The sequence below is a fragment of the Cololabis saira genome, chromosome 14, assembly GCF_033807715.1.
Source record: "Cololabis saira isolate AMF1-May2022 chromosome 14, fColSai1.1, whole genome shotgun sequence".
Lineage (NCBI taxonomy): Eukaryota > Metazoa > Chordata > Actinopteri > Beloniformes > Belonidae > Cololabis > Cololabis saira.
The window spans coordinates 19804066-19828381 of record NC_084600.1 but is presented as its reverse complement, the minus strand read 5'-3'; the positions used below and the strand labels follow the sequence as shown (position 1 = coordinate 19828381).

At 39.5% G+C, this 24316-nt stretch overlaps 1 protein-coding gene across 1 annotated transcript; it reads left to right on the top strand.

Moving 5' to 3' along the window:
- Window positions 1-750: 750 nt before the first annotated feature.
- tm7sf2 (transmembrane 7 superfamily member 2) lies at window positions 751-21984 on the top strand. Its single transcript, XM_061740955.1, has 11 exons — window positions 751-813; window positions 5860-5942; window positions 6697-6893; window positions 11113-11167; window positions 11498-11692; window positions 13287-13390; window positions 14652-14771; window positions 14858-15026; window positions 15104-15184; window positions 15353-15475; window positions 21481-21984. Exons 2-11 carry the CDS (start codon window positions 5870-5872, stop codon window positions 21639-21641), a joined length of 1278 nt encoding a protein of 425 aa, XP_061596939.1. The 5' UTR covers window positions 751-813; window positions 5860-5869; the 3' UTR covers window positions 21642-21984.
- The last annotated feature ends 2332 nt before the right edge of the window (window positions 21985-24316 follow it).

Genomic DNA, 24316 nt, shown 5'->3' with positions numbered 1-24316 from the left:
TTGGACCAAAATACATGCTGGATCTGTTAGTTCCTATGAAGCTCCCAGACCCCTGAGGTTCATCTGGATCTGGTTTGTTGTGGTTCCAAGAACCAGAACAAGCAAGGTGAGGCAGCGTTCATTTGAGTTGCTCCGAGCAGCATCTTTATATGATGATACAACATGTCATTCATGAGTGAAAAACCACACAAATGCTTGGGATTTAAAGAACAGATCACCAGAAGTTCATGATTAAACCCTTTTATTGTGAAAAATATGCATATTGCAGTTAATCTGAGCAGATTAAAAGTTATTCTGCTACTCACCGGTGGAACAAACTTCCTGTAGACCTGAGGTCTGCTCCAACTGTCAGCTCCTTTAAATCAGACCTAAAAACATTACTGTTTACTGAAGTGTACTCCTAAATTAAATACTTACCTGCTGTACTCTACTGCCCTTATTTTTTAACAACTTGTGCTTTTTATTATTTTACCTTTTTCTTTCTTTCTTCTAATTGTGTCTTGCCATTTTAATGTTGATGTAAAGCACTTTGAATTGTGTTTAATTGTGCTATACAAATAAACTTGCCTACAAAGGTAATGCAGGTGTATTTTACAACATGCCCTCCAATGCTCTGGCTGTCGCCACCTAACGCCCACCTGTGATTGGCTGAAGCCTGTAGCCCCGCCCTCTTCTGATGACCGCGGAGGGATCTGATTGGCTGAGCGTCAGCTGGCGCTCTGAGCGCATGTCAAGGGCGTTTCTTTGTGTAGATAGCGGAGATGGACGCACGGTTGTACTGAAATCCCCGGTCTTAACTCCGCAGCTACGCCGGTAAGAGACTTCACTCACTACAAACTCACAGCTTTTCACGCTTGATCCTAACTGTATGTACCGCGTTCAGACCCCTGCACTGCGGTCAGCTGCTCCTTGTGTCGGGTTGTGTGCAGAAACCCCAGACTCTCAGGAACTAGCAGCACTTTGACCAGAACTTTGTCGCTGCAGAAGTGTTGCTGGGTTTTTAAACCTCCGGTGGCTCAGTCCAGCCCAGAAGTCTGTGCATTTCAATTCAGCTCATGTTGAAGTTATTTAGGAGTTAAAAGAAGATGCATTTTGCAACAGAAAATAAAGAAAGAATGTTATCAGTCAGCATTTTCATTGCTAAACAAACAAACACAAAAAGAGTCAAACATTCTGCAGAAATTAGAGCCTTAAATTGTAGTTTAACACTTTCAGTTTTCTATTTTACTAATTACTGTCTCAGATTTGATCTGATTTGATTGTGACTAGGGTGCATTTAGCTTTGGATCAGTTTTAGATTGGTTGTTAAAGCAGCAGGAATAATTCACCTTTCATTCAAAGTGAGTGCCATTTTAATTATAAGGGGTATTTAATTACTTTTAGGAAGCATCATCCAGCCCTTATGATCCCCTGCGAGGGCGAAAACTATCAAAAAAAAAAACCTTGAACACTGTTCCCAGTCATCTATCTGAACAAGTTTGTTTGTATTGACAACTACATATGGCTTTACTGTTTATGAGGAGTTTAAATCACGTTCCCTCATTTATTACATAGATTAACTGGATGATGATGATTAGATGTTTGAGACCTCTTAATAACATGTGTCCATGGCGATTATATGTAGTGATATGTGATCGATATTTTCATTTTGTACCATGAAACTGATTTATCAATGTAGACTGATGAATCAATATGTCCCTAGTGATAATGTGGTTGTTATGGATTGCTATTGGCCAATGATGAAAAAAGTGATGACAAACGAGAGTGATGAACAAGAGTAAATCTTGTATTGTAAAAGTGACTTGACCTCTATTTATCTATAGAAGTGTCCAGGGATCTAACTTTGTTTTAAAGGGGAAAGGGCAGTTTCCAGGTTTTACTAGCAAAGGAAAAACAGAGGGACTTTTTTCCTGCATGTCTACATAGATTTGGGTTATAGTGACACAGAACCCGGATGATTAACCTGGCCATACTTTTACAGACCAGCGCCCCTTCTATGTTTCTACCGATGTGCTCCCCAGGTGATCAGCCGGTGGGACATAGTGTGTGTGATCTGTGTGGACACACACACGGACAGCATGATACATGTTTCCATGGGGATAGGGAGGTTTACATGATGATGATGATGATAATAATAATAATAATAATAATACTACATTTGATTTATTTAGGGCGCCTTTCATGGCACTCAAGGTCACCTTTACAGTGAATACAACATCGATTAAAAGAGCACAATATACGGTAAATGCAATAAGATCAGGAATTAGCAGTAGCCTAAGGGGGGGAATTAAAGTGAGTAGGCTAGTTTGAACAGGTGGGTTTTTAGATGGGATTTGAAGATTGATACGGGGGGGTTGTGAATGGCCCTGAAAGTGTGGAGCAGGGTTACATGTCATGGTTTAATATCTCTGCGTTGTGGACCCCATTGAAGAAGGGGGGGGATTACTGATAATCTGCAGGTTCTGGTTCCCAAGTCAGTTGGATACGGTTGTTTACAACGTCATGTGTGGGTTTGTGGCCTCCAAGATGGTGTGGTACGTGTTATCTAGCAAAACTCCTCCCACAGGTGGGCATTTATGATGAAGTTGTCGTACCATCACATTAATTATGCACATTTTTATTCCTGCACTCCAGTTTCTAAGCGTGATCGTTCCAGCGACACTCCTCGTACTTCTGTGGGGGAGAAATTCTCGGAGTACGGTTAACTTGGCTCATCGTATTGATGAGGTAGCTCTGGATCTTGAAAATGTCACAGCATTGACCTCTGAGGGTGTCCAAGCTTTCTTAGTTGAACAGAAGGCCCTGCGTAATGTTACATTAGAAAATAGAATAGCCTTGGATCAAGTCTTGGCAGCCCAGGGGTGTTTGTTACATTATTGGGGAAACGTGTTGCACATACAGTACGTGCCAGATGTTACTGATAATGTGACCCATGTAGTATCCCATCTTAATGGTCTCCTCCAGGCCCAAAAAGACTGTGACGCGTCGGGAACCTGGGGGTTTGATGCCAGGCAGTGGTTAACATCGGGCTCCTGCTATTCTGTGATCTATAATCTGTATAATTTGCATTCTGTTTTGTTGTGTTATTCCATGTGTACGTTCCATGATTATGAGAGCTGTTAATACTTCTTTCACGATGACGCCAAGTCTTTTTACTGCCCCAGCAACTGCCTTGCTGGATATAACCTGCCAGGCAGATCCGATCTGTTCTGAGCTCAGCTCAGAAGATGAACTGTGATGTGTTTTTAAATTGTTCTGTTGTTCTATGTATTTGTAGTTTAGTGGATTCTGTCTTTTTTTCCTTTTGATAAAGGGTTTCACCTATAGAGAGAGTAGTTAGTCGCTAGTAAGTCTTTTTACAGTTTACAGACAGTTTTACAGACCTCTGTCATTTCTGGGGTCTGATGTGGTGCTGCATTTTTATAGGGATCCTATGAACTTTGCAACACCCTTTGCCCTCTGTGGTGTAATAAGCAAGAAAGGGGGGAAAAAAAAGTGTTTCCCATACTTGATGAAAACAAAACTGCTGAGAACCTCAGAATATAGCCTTGGCCGACCAACAGTGCAGAGTAGTACTCTGCCTAAACAAAGATTAGCGGTGGGAACACCAATGTTTTCTCTACTAGAATGTATCATCCTCTATGCTTCAAAATCAGTATCCTCCTCTGTTTCATTGTCATTCTGCATCGAGACGCCTCATGTATGTTCTGACCCTTTTGCATGCAACTGTTTAATTCACCGGTCCATCACGGGACACTTAAAAATAATTAAAATAAATAAAATAAAATTAGAAATGTTCACAACTCACATGTTTGCGTGTGATCAAAATAATGTGAGGTTCAGTTCCATTTGATTTTCCTTTATTTAATATAACTTTGAGGTTGAGAGGGTTGATCTTTTAGAGGCACTTTACAAACTTGTTTAAGAAAAAAAATGAACTAAAAAAAAAAAAAACAAGGGGGGAAATGGCTTAAATACCAGAGGTTGAGAGATACGTAATACAACTTTATACAAAGAATATGTACGGATGTCCTCCTTGTACCCAGTGGAAATTGGTCACTTTGTGAAATAATTGTTCTTTATTAAATATGTTTTAGTTATGAGTTGTATTCAGTTGCTTAAAATAAAATTATTTCACCTATAGAAAATGTCTTTCTTACATAATCTCTAATAAAGGTGTGCTTTTTTTTTTGTTTTTTTAATAAAAGGGATATTTTTGGTTCAGAACATCAGCAGGACTATCTGAATACAGATTTCTTCTCTTCACTTTTTGAGTTTATAGATGAGACTGTGATTTTAATGCTGTTATAGTAACAGGAAACAGCCTCCTCAACTCCTCCTCAGCTGCACTGTTAAGTCCTAAAAAGAAACTTCTGATGTCTGCAAGTTAACTAAACTACCACTCTGTGCTTCAATATTGATCATCTTCATCATCATCATCATAAACAATGGCACTCACCCACTTCATGCCCTGGAGGGGTTTCGGCGGAGCAGCTTCAGTGGCTGCTGATCCCACCACGATGCAAAACCCAACGCCACAGAAAGTCGTTCCTTCCAGCTGCCATCAAGCTCTATAATGTGCAATAACTGTCCTATGTGCAATACCCCAGCACTTCACTACTCAGCACTTTATGTGTTGAATGTATGAATGAAAAACGTACTGATGCTGCTGTAACACCTTAATTTCCTGCAAAGGATTAATAAAGTATCTAATCTAAGTAAAGTATCTAAAGTAGTAATCTAATCTTATCTTTCTTCAAATTAATTATGCCCACTGACAAGTTTTTTTTAGTTTTTTTTCCATATATGTAAGGAGGGGAAGGGTCCATGGGGGTCCCCAGAGTTCAGGTCCGAATCAAATCCATCCATTAAGTGAGAAAGTAGGAAGTGCTTTAAACGTTTGGGTTGTCATTACTGATCTGTTGTTTTGACTTCATCAAAGCAACACAAAGAAACCTTTTGAGTCAGGTTCAGTTGCTTTCATAACGTTGTCCCAGTTTTACTTTAGTTCAGCTCTGCTCAGTGACACTCAGCCGATCATTCACGAGACGTTACAAAAGCTTTAGAAAGATTTTTAAAGCTATCGTGACAACGTCTCCCATCTAAAGACTATAAGCCAGTTTTAAGTCTAAGAGTAAAGATTTTGAAAAGATTAGGTATCCTATAGTCACTTTTTATACAACAGAGCAACAAACAATGCTCGGATTGATAATTTATTATCCCTAACACTGTAGGGATGCTAGAAGCTGGGGGGCTGAAGGATGATAAAAGTCCAAGACAAAAGGTTAAAAAAAATCATCAGTTATCTACACTGCAAAAACTAATTTCCAAGAAAATTAATGCTGTATTTAAAGAAAATTAGAAGATGATTCTAGATACTTGGGTAGTTTTAAGAGTTTTAGCCAATCATTTTTTTTTTTCCATTTTGACTAGATTCAGGAACATTAGGTTTTTTCCTAGAGGGGCTGGTTTGGCAGAATGTACTTAGTTATTCCTACTCAGGGAATGACTTCTAGTGCTCTTGAAGAAGACTAAGAATATAATAAACATATTTGATGTGTTCATAGTCAAGATGAGAAAATACATGAAAAAAAGATTCCTTGAAGTTGCTTTAATCTAAAAAATGTGTTGCGATATGACATGTCAGTTGATCAAATGTTTGTTCATAGAGAAAAATACAATTTTTAAAAAATAAAATAATTGATTCAGCAGTGGAGTATTGGGACGCATTAGATGTATTCAAGTGTAAATATGCTAAATGAAAGATAGATAGATAAAAGGAATCCGTTTTTTTTTTTACTTATTTGCTTCTCAGATTGCTCTATTTTGATTTCTCATCAATGTTAATGGTTTGAACAGGTGCACAAAGATGAGATCAGACAGCAAAGGACTGAAGAACAGACTGTCACAGGACACCGAGAGGGAGTTTGGAGGAGCTCTGGGTAAGTAACAGCAACGTGTCTAATCCGGGAACGATAACAATCACAACTTTGATTTAATTTAGGATGAATTACCATGACCACTGCAACAAACAAAGACCTGCATAACTCTGTTCCTGCTTCCTTTGTTCAACATACATATAACATCAGGATCTTTTTTTTCCCCTTAGTAATCCCACAATGGGGAAATTCTTTCTCTGCATTTAACCCATTTTCTAGTCGAACTAGTAGCAGTGGTCAGCACGTGGTTGACCTTGGTTACAAGACTCCAGCCCTCCTCTGCAACCACTAGGCTGTGTTTTAGAAAAGTGGCTGCAGTAAAAATATTATTTCACATCTTGGAGTGTAATAAATATCAGTTGCTTCACAGTGTGTGTCCTTTTAAATGCATGCTGGAGTGATTGAACAGAGCCATCAGAGCTTCGGAGCTTTCCTGCTGCGCTCCTTAAATTGAGGATCACAGTCAAATAGATTTAGAGCTGTGTTTTAATCATACATTCGTGTTTTGCTTTGACAGCTCAGCTCTCCAGAGACATTATCTTACAAACGTGACTTAATCTGCTCGTCTGCAGTCATTTGAGATGCTGCGCATACATTTTTTCTATTAGTGTGAGACAGTAGGTGTCCCCACTGGAGAGGCCACACTCCCTGTTTTCCTCTGCAGTTTCCCGTCTTGTATGTCTTCAGAACTTCTCACTTCTATTTCGTGATGTCCGTCGGGTAGCTGCCATCTCACTCATCTGTCCTCATGTCTCAGGTGCCATATGCATTCCCGTCTTTCTTCCACTGACGGTGCTCTTCCTGATCTGTGTGAGCCGGTCTCCCGAGGCCAGCGTGCTCCAGTGGCCGCCGTCCCTCCCCTCCACGGATCAGCTGTGGGACCCTGTGGCCCCCGTTCTCCTGCTGGGATGGATCGCCCTGCATGCCCTCCTCTATTCGATGCCATTAGGAAAGGTATGGCATGTTGATTAGCCTGCGCTGCAACCATCTGTGGCCTTGATCACCTGTGATGTGCTAAATCAATAGACTTAATGATTTGTCAAGAGTTACTATTATTACGCCTGGGGCACTGGTCGAAATGTAATACATAGATGTAATATTACTTATTCCAAACAATGAATAAAACTAAAGGTAAGCCGCCAGATCCGTCTTTTACCATTGGAGTCAGTACAGGACCCAACGCAACAGAGCGAGTCTTTACTCCAGCACTTCACTACTCAGCACTTTGTGTGTTGTATGTATGAATGAAAAACGTACTGATGCTGCTGTAACACCTTAATTTCCTGCAATGGATTAATAAAGTATCTAATCTAAGTAAAGTATCTAAAGTAGTAATCTAATGTTATCTTTCTTCAAATTAATTATGCCCACTGACAAGTTTTTTTTTTTTTTTCATATATGTAAGGAGGGGAAGGGTCCATGGGGGTCCCCAGAGTTCAGGTCCGACTCAAATCCATCCATTAAGTTAGAAAGTAGGAAGTGCTTTAAACGTTTGAGTTGTCATTACTGATCTGTTGTTTTGACTTCATCAAAGCAACACAAAGGAACCTTTTGAGTCAGGTTCAGTTGCTTTCATAACGTTGTCCCAGCTTTATTTAGACTAATTTCAGTGCAGGCTGTCATCATATCACTTTGTTGTATTTGAACATCTTTGAATTGTGTCAATTATCTACAGAGCTTCAAGGCCTTCTGCAAACGTTGTTGACTTTACTAAGGTTGCTGAGTTGCTTTCTGTTATCACAACAGATTTTCAACATGTTATCATCCCTGGCGGTTTTATCATATTATCCTTGACAATTCTGAAGATAAAAAATAATTCTGTGGTCTGTTATCAATAGGCTTGTGAATATCAAGGCTACTGATATTTCTTAAACTTGTCAGGGACATTTGCCTCTTTGATCATCTCTGGGTTTTCTTTGAAATGTCAGTTTTTGTCCTTTTCTGTGAAGAAAAGGTAAATACAATAGATATAAAAAAAAAAAAAGTCTACACACCCTTATGAAATGGAGGTTTTTAAAATGTAAAGACAGAATAACAACTACAGGAATGTCAGAGTGGTTGTGCTTTAAAGGAATATTCCATCCATCCATCCATCCATCCATCCATCCATCCATCCATCCATCCATCCATTTCCTATACAGACTTATTCCAGCCCAGGATTGGGGGGGTTTGTGGGGCAACAGTTCTAACCATCCACTGTGTTGCCTGTTATTAACCTCAACAAATATGTTATTTGCTCCCAGAAAAGTAAAAACCTGATCTAACTAGTAGAAAGTACCATCGAGAAAATGGGAGAATAGAATCTGGGAAAGCTGATGTCAAACAGAGAAAATATAGTGTGCAAAGCTGCAATGAAATTAAAAGAAAAACTTCACACAGCTTTGTTTCAAAAAGGCTCAATAAGCCTTTTTTCTGACATCATCAGCAGCAATATCAACAACAATCTTCTGCAATTGGCCACCATTCAGAAACGATGGCCCAACACTGTTCAGTCCTGATTTGATATGTCATAATAATGTAATGATGTTGCTTTTTTGTTTTTTTTTTTATCTAAAAACGAGACTTTCCAGCATGTATGTCAAACAGTAGACTCTTAACAGCACTGCAGCCACTCAGCAACAATTTGATTCATCAACATTTCATGGTATCAGTACTAAAACCCTGGATGAAGTTAATAGTTAAGTTTAGTTAAGGATTTAAATTCTTCCACAAGCTGCTGAGAAATGTTGCCAGGCAACCTCTTTAAAACCGTGTCTCGAAACAGATGCAGTGAAATTGTCAAGGTTTTGCTCTAATTTGACACTTTTTCCATATCTTTAAAAACTGCAGTTATAAACTCACTACTAATGAAAGCAGTCAGGGTCATTATAAACACAGTTAATCACAGTCCGATTATTTCCTTTTTAGAATAAAAAAATATTGTGAAGGCTGTTTTGATACAGCTGACCAACTTTAATGCGAATGCTGCTTGAAGTGCAGCTTTTGACACTGGGAACCATAAAACCCTGGTTTAAAGGTATGGTTCTCAACTGGTTCATTGTGTCTTAAAGATCCCTGCTGTTTCCACGGGTGGGCATAAATCTCAGCTCATCATCATGATCTGTGGAGTCCCTCAGGGGTCGATACTTGGGTTGCTGTTATTCAACCTCTTCATGCTTAGGGTTTCAACAGATCACATACCTAACAGTTATGGATCATATCATGGTTTCTCAGTCATGGTTCAGATTGTTTTTTGAAAGAAATTTAGAAAAGTAATGGAGAAGAAAATATTATTTTAGTTTTCTATTTTCCATTTATAAGTCAAAACACTGAAGGCCAGGGCAACATTCAAAAGTTCAAATGTTTGAATAAACAGTGCCATTTTAAGAGTGAGACAGGAACAATATCCGATTATATTTTAACACTTTCATAGCAAAGGATTTGTCTTCTCTTAATTTTCAATATTCAACAAAAAAAACAGCTATAGCAAATAAGCAAAATAGGAAATAAAAGTGCAACAAAGAGGGACGATACTTGCTTTTCTTAACAATGAGCAACTTAAGGCTCTCTTAAATTAAATCGGATATCTACATTAAATCCTATCTTCAATAAATGTAAGTTTCTTAAGCCTTTCCCCTGTCAATGACACAGTGGGAGGTTGCCTCAAGTGTGTTAATATGCTAGTATTTGCATGTTCATATGACTTCCTTCAGTGACATAATGTGATTGTTTTGTCCATCACTTTTAAATAAAGCATAAACCACATATTAAACTTATCTGTTGACCCAACAGTGTATGTCCTATGTCTACCAGGGGCTGCTCTACCTGGCAGGAGACTCCTCTAGGTCTCACCAGCAGAGGAATCACTGCAAATAGGCTGCACCTAGTCTATTGTGATGCTCAACTGCACCAACTCTGCATCGTTACACACAGCTTATAAAGCTGGCAGGAAGTCAGACACAAGTTCAAAACAATACACCACGAGTGGGGTCCAACTGGGATGCTGACATTTAATTAATCAGCAGAGTCTGTGGCTGAACAATTCAGAGGGTTGTAGAACAGATTTCAACCACTTACAAGGAGAGTCTCAGTAATGTTTACTCTGGTGACACTCCGAAACACTGCACTCATGAAATGCTGGATTCTCAGCGTGGGCCTGCCTAATGTTTTCTTTCTGGCAAGAAAACTGAGCACATCACTCTTGTTCTCAAATCTTTACAATGGCTACCACTTATCTGCAAAATTGACTTTGCTGATATTAATTTCTAAAACGATCAATAAGGTCACACTATGTGTCTGATCTCCTTGTAGAATATAAAGCAAATAAGCCACTCAGATCTTTCAGTCTTTCAGTTTCACTGGTAGAACCTCAAGTAAAATAAATCAGACAAGGTTGAAATTCATTTTTCACTGTGAACTGTCATTGTTATTTTTTTGTTTTATTCTTTTTTTGTCTATTTTTTTCATTGAAAATGACCCATCTTAAAGGGGACCTATTATGAAAAACACGTTTTTCTCTTGCTTTAACATATATAAAGTGGTCTCCCCTCAGCCTGGCAACTCAGAGAAGGAGGAAAACAACCAAATTCTGCAGTGTCTGTACAGCCGCCCGGATGAGCCGTCCAGTGTGATGTGGATCTACGAGCCGTTCAGATTCTGCTCCTGTCGTTACGTAACGACGGGCACGATTTACATCGGTTGGCCTCCGATGCGTGAAACCACGCCCACAACTAACTCTGCCGGCCGAAGCTTCCACCATTTTTCCGTAGCGGTGTATCGCGTCATTCAGGCAGCCAATCAGCACAGAGCCTCATTATCATAGCCCCGCCCACTCAGAATCCTGCATAGATAATGAGGTTAGAGAATGGGAAGATAAAGACATGGCTCAGAGGCTGAATTTCTAATTTATTTAGCAAAAACAATCAAAAGCTTGTTTTTAAGACATTCAAGGCTTGTTTAAAATAGGTATTAGATGCCATAATAGGTCCCCTTTAATGTTATTATATAGTATTTAAAGATCTCAGTGGTGCAGTCAGTTATTTCTGACTCAAATGTTACTAGCCAGATTAAGAGCTTGTAAGGGAGAGTCATGGCTCATGTTCTTTGACCTTCATAATACTGCAGTGTTGTTAACTCATGGTGTTGAGTTATGTTTGCCTCTGCTTATATTGATTGTGATCATATTTGCCTGCAGGTGTCTGAAGGGTTAATGCTGAGGGATGGAACGCGCCTGAAGTATCCCATAAATGGTAGTGTTTGATTTGGGCTTTCCTTCAATGAGCTTTATTGACATTGATAGCTATTGTTGATGGGATTGTGTTACTGAAACAAATTTAAATCTTTATAACTTGAATGTGAATAGTTTTATGAGACTTTACTGCTTTGCTGTAGAATAATGATCTTGTAGATTGTAAATTCTTAGTTTACATTTGTCTATTTCAGCTAAAGTTTTATTATATGTCTCAACTTTGCCAACTCTTGCATTGTTTTCTTTTTTTGCCCTGACACTAGCCTCCATCTATTTGCTTATCTTTCTCCCCTGAGCTACAACATTTGGTTTTGTTTGTTTCCTCCCTCAGGTTTTCACAGCCTGTGCGTCAGCGCCGTGTTGCTGATTTTGTTCCTGGGTCTCGGGGCTCCACTCGGATATCTGTTTGAGCTGCTCTTGCCTCTGGCAGCGTCTGCCATCGCACTATCATTCCTGTTCTCCATCTACCTCTACGTCCGCTCCTTCTGCGCTCCTTCCCAGGCTCTGGCTCTGGGGGGAAACACAGGTGAGACGATAAGGTTCATCATTAAATACTGAATCCTCATTTAAAGTTGATTTAAAAACAGCTACTGACAAATGCACTTCTCAGATGAAGGCCTGTTTTTACTTTATGAGGATTTGGAGGATTTTTGTATTCCTTTGGGTGATTATCTAACGGCAAAGCAGGAGCTTCCAGGCATCTTGCATCGAGTGAATGCTTTCTCTCAAGTTAGCCGACCCTGCTGCACCGGCTGCACTCTACTTTGCTGCATCAGGAGGCAGAAACTGTCCAGAACTATGATTCATATTGCGCAAGGGTTACTTTCATCGTAGTTTGTGTAAAGAAAGGAGAAAAAAAGTAAAGTAACAGAAGGGTAATGATCATTTAAAAAGATGCAATTCAATTCACTTGTGGTTTGCAGCAATAATAAAAACTAACGCCCCCAAATCTGATGTCATGGTGCTCTACTGAAAAATGGTGGAAACTTGTCAAAAGGCAAGACTCTGTTTGTGAGTAGCACTTTAAACAACGAGCTTGCAAATGCAAGCAGCTAAAATGAGTTCTCTGAAACCGGGTTTCTGTATTTTCCCTGAGAGGTGGGCTGGGAGGTTGAGCTGGAGTAGAGATGCTGTTTCTCCATGTTGAGAGGAGCCAGTTGACCCCTGGGTCTTCCTGATAGGCCGATGGAAGTGGTTTGGACATATGATTATGATGGGTTCTGGTTCTGGTTGGGGAGGTGTTTTGGGCATCACTGAGAGAAGGCTTGAGGCAAGCTCAGTTCACGGTTAGATATTTGTCAGACAGCCTGGGAACACTTCTCATCCTGGAAGAACTGGAGGAGAAGTGGTTAGGAGAACGTCTGAACCTCTCTGCTTCCGATGCTGCTCCCAGAACACGAAGCTGGATAAGCGGAGATGGATGACAAAGTTTACACATTTTTAATTCAGTCCAGAAAATGATGCAGCCCCAGCTAAGGAGCTTAACAGACCATGTTGAATCTCCGTTCAGTCCTCCATCCTGTGCAAGCATAAGATGACGAGGAAAACAAACTAGATACCGTAAAACTTCAAACAATGGCCGAGTCTCAATTTGCCGCCGGTCCCAATTATCCGCTGGGTGTAGCAAAATCTTTTTTTCTGGTTGCCAAAAAATATTGTACGGTATGGAAATATAGCCTACCTATTCTGTTTTACACCACATGACCATGTTAGTCAAAAGCTACAACAAACAATAACAACGATTATGTTACTGTGTAGCTGTCAGGCCAGTGATCTAGCAAGATAGTTCAGCTCCTTGTGATGAAACATCTGAAATGAATATTGTTGTTAGCTGAATCTGTTAGACAGCTCAGCTTTTTATCGTGTGGCATGAGTGAAAAAAACTATTTAAAAAATCAACGTCTGTTAGTGTAAAAGTGGATCTAATGAAGCTTTTAAAGAGGAACAGCAGGATGCTAAGTGCTAAGAAGCTATTATGAGCTCATAGTTGACTTTATGGAGCAGAGCTGGCATGAATATAGATGTTTTCACTAAAATTATGGAGTTATACTGTTTGAAATGTCAGTCATTCTTTACATCCTTTTTTGTAGATCTGTATTCATCCCTGTGTTTTGTTGCAGGGAACCCCCTGTATGACTTCTTCATCGGCCGGGAGCTGAACCCACGCATCGGAAGCTTCGACCTGAAGTATTTCTGTGAGCTCAGGCCAGGGCTCATCGGCTGGGTGAGTCCAAGTGCAGAGACGGACCAATACTACTCCACTTTTCCTTAATATCAACAGAAAACATCATACGATGAAGGAACGATAGTAGGAGACATTTGTCAGGAAAAGATGGGTCAACGAGAATCCAACCACATTCACACTGATCTGGGATTTGGGGCGTAAAACTGAAAAAGACCATGAAATACTCAATGGAGAATAAATTAGAAATCTAATATTAATTTATTTGCTTTACAGTGTTTCCTTGCTAAGACAGTAAATGAAACATTTAGATAATTTGTCTTGCTCTTATTATAATGCCACTGATATACTACCAGGGCATTTCAATGATTAAGGAACATTTGTAAGAAGACTTTCCAGCTGAACACTGTCTCGTAATACAGTACACACTGAATGCATGGGCATGGATGGGGATTTGTTTTTGAGAACATTACCAACAGGTGGCAGTGTTTCTCTGCTCTGATCCTACAGGGGGAAACATTCAATCTGAGTTTGATTCAGTTAAACTCTGAAGCTTTTTTTCTTCCCTTATAACACAGCCAACGGGTTTCTAGAGGACACAGGTGTACAGTATACAACATAATCTATCTGTGATATGAGAAAATAAGATTTTCTACTGATAACTATAAACAAAAACAAAACCACACTGAGACAGGTAAAGGATCAAATCAGAATGGAAAATATTGAGTCTTTTTCCTCATCTGTATTTACAGAACAAACAGTTAAACCTCTGTACATTTGAATGATTTCAAGTCTTGTGCGTGGGAGAGCACCGAAAAGCCTCCAGCAACTGGTTCCAGACATGGTGTGGGATATTTTCACTTTCTGTTTGATGTTAAACCACTCAGGTTGAACATTCTGAATATTTGAATTACAATTTGCAATTGATTAAATGTATATAACTGAGTATGTGTGTGTATATATGTACAGTACAGACCAAAAGTTTGGTGTGTAAATAGGAAATTAATCATTTAAGTATACATTTTTATCTAAAATGGTGAAACATTCCCAAGTTTCAGAGTATTTAGGAGACTGAGGTTTAAACTGTTGCCCAGATAACTCAAAAGACAGCTTAGACTTAAATTGGACTGTTTGATTGAGTGATTATGGAAATTATGTGTGACTTTGTTAAATAGTAGTAATCCATGGTCAGTTACAGCTCAAATAAGGACATTTGTGAATAGTAGGGTTTTGGAGTCTAAGGGTAAAACATAATCAAGACTTCTCAACCACTTTTATTTAAATATTATTCCTGCGTCATCAGGTGGTCATAAACCTTGGGATGCTGATGAAGGAGGTGGAGCTTCGAGGGTCTCCCTCTCTTGCCATGATCCTGGTCAACAGTTTCCAGCTGCTCTACGTGGCCGACGCTCTGTGGAATGAGGTGAGCTGGGAAATGGCGATTCCTGATTTCTTAAATTTGTGCAGATATTTAAAAAGGTCACCCAAACTTTCGCTGTGTTTTACCAGGAGGCTGTTCTGACAACCATGGACATTGTTCACGATGGTTTTGGCTTCATGCTGGTGTTTGGTGACCTGGCTTGGGTCCCCTTCACGTACAGCCTGCAGGCCGCCTTCCTGGTGGTGCACCCGCGGGTGCTCACCTCCCTCCATGCTGCAGCGATAGTGGCACTGAATGGTGAAAATGCTTTTCATTTGACTGAATAATGTTGTGTCCTGGGTTAGTTGTTAACATATGTGGGTGCTTCCCATCAGGTGCTGGATATTACATTTTCAGAAAATCCAATTCGCAGAAGAACCAGTTCAGACGAGACCCGACACACCCGAGCGTTGCAGGTTTGTTGTTTATCTAATTCTGTCAGTCTTCTCTTTGTTAAACTGCCACAAATACACACTTTAATTTAAAGGTCATACAGTTCTTCCTTGTCTCAGTAGAAGAGGGAGACAGGAAGGTGATTTGTGAATATTTACTCGGATATCTGCATTCTCCACATCTCCTTACAGGACTGGAAACCATTGCTACGGCAACGGGGAAGCGGCTGTTGGTGTCTGGCTGGTGGGGTCTCGTTCGCCATCCCAATTACCTCGGTGATCTCTTCATGGCCCTGGCATGGTCCCTGCCATGTGGTAAGATAGCTTAAGGCCCACCACCTGGCTTTTTTGCAATTGCACCTCATCAGAGTAACACGGAAAATCAGCAATATGATGGTATGATGGTAGGTTGCATGCAAAGTTATTTCCAGCTATAGAGTGCTTTTTATTTATTTATTTTTCTTCCGTCTAAAAATTCAGCCTGGGTCAAACGGAGATGCTGCGATGAACTGGTGACCTTTCCAGGGCTTAACCCTGACTTTCATCCAAATAGAGCTGGGATAGACTCCAGCAGACCCTTGTTACGCTAAATAGGAATAAGCGAGAGTTGATAATAGATGTATGGATAAACTAAGAGGTCAAATTTACTCTGACCTCTGCCTTTAACCCAGTCGAACCTCAGGTCAACTAAACAAGCGTACATCCTCCTTCTGCTCATCCTACTGTCACTGCCTGACATTTTTGTGTGGGTAGGACAAAGAAACTCAAATAACTTAATTGTGAGTTAGCAACAAAGTCAGTCTTACAGATTTTACAGTCACATGTGCAGTTTAGTGCAGACATAGTGAACACAGTCACCACTTTGTTTCTCGCTCTTAAAACAATCTGTTCACTTCAGTTTGTCTTATACAAGAAAGAGTGACCAGTTTCATTGATTCTTGTGGATTATCCCGCAAAAACAGCCTCAACTGGTTCATTTTACTGCACTTCTTGCATCTACACCTGTTCACATGGACGTGTGCAGAATAACATACCACGGCAATAGATGCTGACTGACTGAAAGACGAGATGATCAGCAGGTAATGAGCATAGTATTCTCCAAACGGATGCGTCCAGCGGTTATCTTTGTTGTTCTGTCCACTTTCCTATTCTGAGTCTGAGTCTGGCTGAGACATGTATGCAAGGATTTGACGTATTGAGGATGTTAACAGGAATTGTGGCAACACCGTTGATTGGGTCACAGACGTGTGTCTGTGTGTTGTACGTGTTCATGATCCATCAGCTCTGGCCATCAGCAGGCCTGCAGGAACTGAACCAGTCCAAAACCACTCAAACCAAATCTTTTTCCTTTTCAGGCACAGCCTCTCTTTGTCAGTCTTTCCTCGTTTCTCAGTCTTTGTTGTTGAATAACTTCAGGCTTTTGAAGTTATTCTGGATGAAAAGCTAGTTTGGAGCTGCATGATATTAATATTAAATGGTACATATCAAATATTCAATTAAAATGTTCAAGTTTTTAGTGTGTTGGTACAGTTTTCTGTCACTTGCCCCTTAGTTTGTTTTCTTATGGCTTCCTACTTGCATCCACCTGCAGTCGTAATTTCAGCTCCTTTAAAACATCAGCTAGTTTTTGAGCTGTGGTGTTTGTGTTTTTTCCTGCATTTGTTTTTGGTGCATATTCTTTTTAAACATTTTATGAGGCTCATTTGGCATTAATTGATAAGTAAAAGAGAAGAGGAAAGCATGCCGAGAGAGCTCCCTGGTACCCGGCCCGTGACATGCATGTCTCTGACAAGTCAACGAACCGCTTTTTGGCTCTTAAAGGTATTTCTAATGTGCAACTAATGAAATCTTTTTTAAATTGTAGCTTAGTAAGCCAGGATAGTTAATAGACTAACTTAAATGAAGATATTTAGAAAGGCTGCTGTGTGAGATGTTTGGAAGGAGAGATAAGTTGCCAGATGAAACAGGCCAGAGAGGATCGTCAGGCTGTTCACACACGAATCCCCTTGTGTTTGCTACTTTCCTCATGTAGGTCATTGTGTTTCTTGTTGAAGGCCAGTGTTGCATACTTACGCCTGTTTTCAACTCTTTTGATGGTGAATGAAGTGGATTTGAGCTACCGATCGCCCTCGTTTCCCCTGTGCCCGAAGTCTATTTGAAGATCACCCCTCACTTTGTATGCCAGACCCCTCCAGAGTTGATAATGATGCACAGTCAACTATTGTGTCAGGTCCTTTCATTCTTTTGATTTTTCACGACCCGGAGAATGTAGCCGCTGCTTATTGTCAACCCTGTTCACTGAGCCGCGGGTCATTTTTGCATCGATTAAGTCCAACATGGAGATCAGTAGAACTACTTAAACTACCAACTATAAACCTGGGGCCTCATTTATAAAAGAGCGCGTAGGATTCATACTAAAAGTGTACGTGCGCTCAAAAGCCGAAAATGGCATGCGCACAAAAAAATCCTGATTTATAAAACCGTGTGCACGCACATCTGCACGCAATGTTCTCTTTATAAATCACAGTCCACTTGGAAGGTTGCGCACAGTTAATTTGCCTCATACCCTGCCCTCTACACGCCCACTTTCTACCATGAATGGTCAATGCAAACTACTTGATGACTGTTTTTGCATATGAATGAGCCTGCTGATTATGCGCAGCGCCTGGCTGCAGTCTGTTTCCTACACTGCTGCGCGTCAGGATGAATGAAACATGTGTCGAGCCACCGTGCCACTAAATTTGTCAGAACCATGTTTGAGGCACAAATGACTTGTACATTTATTGAATGCAAATTTTTATGGTTTACATAGACAAATTCATTTTTGCTCGGAGCCCTTATAGCAATGTGAGTGCGGGTCGACCCGCCGATTCCGGGTCAGTCTGTCTAACACTGGACCCAGTTCAGCACATAGATCCAAGAGCACTGCTCTAGGGAATCGAAATCGGCTTATTCATGGGCCAGGAAATCTTCATGGTCCCTAAATACTCTCTCCATCCTGATCCATTTACGCGATCCTCAAGCAGTGCCAGCGCGTCCATTGTGCAGCATTACGCACGGCTGTCACCACGCAATTTATATTCTTACTCAGCAACTAGACTGAATGTTACACACCTTGTCACGATAAATAATCAATCTGGTGCTATTCACCAGTCCATACCATTTGAAGATGGAAGTATGAAATATGAATGTAGTACCTACTGCAAATACAGACGTAATGGCTCACTGACGGAACACATAGATCTATAACACTGCCGGCTTGGGTGTACATGGATCTATAAGTCTGATATGTGATGACATTACGTGATGACATTGCGTACGCATCTTTCAAGCCCTGTTTTGTGTGCACGCAAGCTTGATAAATGAGGCCCCTGATCTTTTCCATTTTAGTTGACTTGAAAATGTTAATTTCTCTCCTTTCTTTCCCCCCAGTTTGTCAACCTCCTATTTTCACGTCTCAGCTTCAGTATCACATATCTGTCTATTAACCCGTTCTGGCCTGATGCTGCATTCACTAGAAGAAGACTAGAGATTTTCCTTTTCAAAGCTGGCATGATGCTCAAAAGAGCAAAATACACCACATTATTTCCAAAATGCATGTAAATAGAGATCAGTGCAGCTGCTTTGTGGTCAGCACACTGCGGACTTGACTAACATCCTGCCCACAGCGCTGGCTGATGTTAGACTTCACTGGGCATCACTCCCCAGAGTCCAGGAAGATGTTTGCAGACCGGACCAGGTGGACTTAGTTCTGAAAGCTGGTTGAACTCGTAACACATCTTGAAACATGTCATTTATGTCATCAATAAGGAGTGAAACTGATCCTGGAACCTAGTCGCCCATTTGAGTTGCTGTTAACACATAATAAATAAGATAATAACGCATCAATAGTCGGTAACAGCTGCTCTTTTACGACACAAGTTACAATGTTCATTTTTTTTAAATTTATTTGTTTAAACAAAAAAAACAGACAACTGTTTTGCTGCTGAATGCTCCCTTCACGTTCTAAAGATAACATTTCATGTCATGTAAAAAAAAAAAGAAAAGGCATTTCAACAATTTTTGTACTGGACTGTGTGTTTTGAATTTTGACACCAAGGTTTTTTTATTTTTTATACTGCAAATGGATGTTATCCTCATCACTGGAAATCGTTATCAGCACCAGTCCTGTGAAATTCCTCTCTGTCAGTCCTTCCCCATTTAATGAACATTGGATAACTTTTAATGGATTATGTAGGTGTTTTTTTTTTTTTAAACAAAGCCTCAGTTGTGGATAGGTTAACCTCACTCCTCCCAGATATGAAGTACTCTGTCTCGGTCACCATGGAGGTAAAAGTTTTTTTTGTGAGCTAGATGTGTGATTTAGTTTCTTTCTTAACTGCTTCCGCAGCAGTTGCAAACTGTGAAACGATGCATTTAGAAAAAGAACCTGTTCCAGACCGATGAGCGATAAAGACTGAAGAAACAACAACCCACAGACAAAAGCTATAATTATTGTCTCAAAAAGCGATCTGCAAGATGAATCAACACAGAACATTATGAACACAATCAAACAACTATTCACTGCGAGGCTTTTGTCTGACACGGATTGAAAAGAAAAAGTTCAGCTACTTGCAGAGGAGGGTGCACATTTGATTATAGGCTGTCTAAGTGTGGCTCACATCATACCCACTGATGTCAGTTGTAAAAGAAGGTTTGAGTTTCTCTTTGTTAGAAAAAATGTAATGGCTGGCACACACACACACACACACACACACACACACACACATACAATTGTTGTTTGTACCTTCCATAGCAAAAGTTGATCCATTTCATGAAACATTTCAGTGAATTTTGAAAGTGATTGCAGGATCACATCTCAGAAAACTTAAGACATGAGCAACGAAAGGCTGGAAAGGGAGAGAGGAGGAACGCCTCATAATTTATTCGGTTCACCGGCTCGAGCATCAAAAGAGCTTCTGAGAGAGGCCGTCCCTCAGAAATGAAGATGGGCAGAAGGACACTAATCGGTCAAAAACGGCATCCACAAATTATGAAACAATACTGTATCATCTGTATTACATAATTGTATTAAACCTTTCTGTTAAACTGGAGAAATCTCTTGCCAAAAAAAAAAAATCAATATTGGATCCCTGTTATCTTTGAGCTTAGGAAGATGCAGACATGATTCAGCAAATCACAGTGTGGACACAGGAGCGAATTTGGAAATCTTTGTCTAAGAAGACCATGGAATCCACAAATGCGGGCTAAACCTCTTATCATGCAGTAAGACGTGTAAATAAATTACTTTTGAATTTAAATTAAAAAAATGCTCCAAGGCCACCTTCTATTCCGGGTCAAACTTATTAATAATAGGCTGGGACAAAGTGTCAAACTGCCCTGTAGGATGAAACGAAGTTTCATCATTTATTGATTTATTGATTTATTGATTGAGACCATGGACGCCATATCCTCCAGATTGAAGAGGAGAAAGACCATCCAGCTTGTTATTAGATAAACTAGTCTTTATTGTCATTTAAAATCTAAATTTTCTTCGACAGCATCAAATAAAATATCACTTGTAGGTACAAAGAGTTTTTCATATCTTCATCACCAAAAGGGCAAGTAATAAAAGTCTCAAGGTTAACATTTAAATATAAGGTGCATATGATTACAAGATAAATATAAGGTGCAGTGGAGTGTAATGTCTGTTATTAGCACTCAAAGTTCTAAAAAAAAAATTATTTTCCTTTTTTTTATATATATATATATATATATATATATATATTTATTTTTTTTTTTTTTTATTAAAAAAAAGTTCTAAAATGTGCATCTCTAATGGTATGCAGGATGATCAGTGCCTATGAGGACCTTAATCATCCCAGTTACAGGTTTTACAGCAATAATATCCAGGATAATATCTTGCTTCTGTCAGCAAGACGATGCTAAACCGCCTACTGCATCCAATACAAAAGCATGGCTTTGTAGTAGAACTGTCCCGGTGCTGAACTGTCCTGCAACAAAGTACAACAAAGACCCGGGACTGGTCACCTAAGATCACAGATGTATATGGACGTAGTGAAAGAATAGTGGATGGTTCACAGTGGTAAACGTTGTCATGTCCCAACTTTTACTGAGATATGTTGTTGTCATCGAATTCAATTTTTTTTCTTTTCTTAAGATGATACATTTCCCTGTATTTGATATGTTAAATGAGGATTTGAAACCAAATCATTGCACTATTCTTTTTTTTAATTTATATTTTACAACATGTTCAAACTTTAAAAAAAAAAAAAAGTATAATTGTTTTTACTGTCTGTGTATGTTTGTTTTGTCTTTAGGATTCTCACATCTTCTGCCTTACTTCTACGTCATATACTTCACCATCTTGCTGATTCACAGAGAGGCTCGCGATGAGAGACAATGCAGGGCCAAATATGGAGTAGCGTGGGACACTTACTGTCGCCGGGTCCCCCACAGGATCTTCCCTTACATATACTGAAAAGGACAGAATTTACAAGAAACGGAGCAAAAGTGACGTACAACATTACTACTGGGAAAGAGGACATCACAGTTTTATGCAGCCTTTTTGTGTATATGATGGATCTTTTGGTGCGTTTTGACATTTAAACTGTGTAACAAGCGCTGTAGCTAAAGTCAGTCAGGAGCACTGCACATCTCTTTTTTTAAAATATGAGGGCAAAAACATTTTAGTGACCAGAAAAATAAAAAAAAATCTGTTCTTTTTGTCAACAAAAAAAAGACTGTCATAGCATTTGTATTACATTTTCTTTTCTGAGGTGTATTGGTGCTTTTAAAATGCATTTTAAATAAAAAAGAGATACAAAAACTGCAGATATAATTTGATCTTGTGTCCTACCTGCACATGTTATGTGAGTGTTTTACACATGACAGCTGATGGACTGGAGCAGCTATAAGCTATTAGCCATCACCCACATTCACATGCTGTGAAGTTGGCAGTTAATAGCCATGTCGCTTTTTAAATAACCTTTTCTAACCCTTTATCATCATCTCTTCTAAATGGATTCTCTCTCGAGCGTACAAGCCTTAATAACGGATGTTCACTTAGCCTTGAGGCTTTCCTGTAAGGCTTCAGCTCTCAATCCGCTCTGCACCAAATTACTCTGAAGAAACAAAAGGAACCAGGTACGTCTTAGTGTGAGCGAATGCAGTCGAAAACACTTCAAGAAAGTTTTCTGAGCAGCAGCTTATTTATGCCAAAGCTCCCATGGTGGTCCTTCACTTCAGCTAATCTACTGCTTGAATTTGTGCCTCCCAGCATACAAACACTTCTCTGTTGGCATGCTGTGTTGCTTGGTCTAAAAATATTTGCCCTTTTTCCATTATGATTCACCTTACATTTTCTTTTCAAATTATACGTCTCTGACAAGCAGTTATGTTTGTGCGTATGGATAACAGCTTTCTGCTGATGCCCACCATCATTTTTCACCTTTTAAGCCCATTTGCAGCACAGTTGGCTATTTTCTGTTGTTTTTCATTTACAGGGTACTAATCATAAAATGGGGTTGTATAATCCTACAAATGTCTACATGATGTCTAGGATTATATGAAATTAACACATACATTTCTTACAATTTTACATGTGTATGTGTAAACTGAGATTATAATTGACGTTTTTTTTCCCCGCTTTTACATTATCTATTTTTTTCTATTTTTTAACCTGTTGTGAAAGATATCCACAGGATGTGGTTAACTGATTGTGAAGAGCTGTATTCCCCTATATAGATAGATTGCCATGAAAATCTGTCCAATGTTTAACCACCGTCATCATCTTTACAGGAACCCATCATCGGGAGTAAAATTAGACTGTCATGGTCATTACTGAGAGGAACAAGTGGGCTGTAAAAAACTTGCATATAAAAGTCTCAGTACCTCATTTATAAAAAATAATCTTTAATTTGATTTTAAAATTTAATTTCAAAATTAGATATTGGCAGACATGTCTGATTAAAAAGCCATTGCAAGCAAAGGATGATGTGTGGTGACATTAATCTTATTATTGAACAGGCTTCAGTACTTTATGAACTAATCATGGTTGATTCATTTGTAGTTAGTTAACCACAAATTAATCAACCTTGATTAGTCCATAAAGTATTCAGCCCACATAAATATGATTGAGGGCAAAGGCCATGATGTTTATTTTCATAAAGAAGTCTACTTTCAATTCATGCAAAGTTAGCATCACTCCACAATGAAATTATGGAGAGTAAAGGCACTGAGTGTAAGTATACAACTTTGATTTGTTCAGAAGACAAGTATATCAAAAAAAAGACAGCAAACATGGAAGAGAGCAGATGGTGAGTTAAAAATAATGTTTAATACTAAAATAGTTACCCACTGGAATTACTGAATGGCTCTGCGAGACTCCCTTTTTCAAGGTGACGTCAACCAATTCCTTTGGCTGTAGTTTGAAAGGGGATTCCCCCTGATGAATTCAGATATTTGGCACACAATGATATCCGTTGGCAGTTGGAGACGGCTTGTTGGTGAGCATTATTCATGATGATGATTGTGAGCTGAAAGGCAGCTGACTGGGATATTTCTGCTGCATTTCTGAACATGCAAGGGCAAACTTTGAGCGCAGAAACAGACTGTGCGGAAAGTTAAACTAGCAAAAACCTATAGTTGAGCAAACAATAATCCATTCTGTACCCATCAAATATCGTTATGTGTTATCTGTGTTATAAGAACCCCTCTCTCAGTTTCACTCCATGTCCTCATACGGCTTCCTCCGCACGCCGACAGCCTACTGTACATTCACTCAACAAGCCTTTCTCACTGCTCAACTTCACTTTGAGCTCAAACCAAGCCATTGTTACGATTGGCAACCAATCAGAAAATTCAGGAGCAATACATTCTGATTGGCTGCTTGGGCTCCAATGAGATTGCAGCATTTCCTGAGTCTGACCAATCATCAAGGACATGGAGCTTCAAGAGCCATTCTTCTACGTTCTACATGAAGGATAAGGTTGGCAAACCTAATATAAACACTTCTTCAGTCAGTACGTTATTGTAATTCGAGTCTTCAACTTATTTTACACAACATTACTACCACATGGCCTTTTTTAGATTACAACTTATCCGTGTAACTTCAAACATCGGTTGATGAGTAACTAACCTCTAAAACCCTTGTTA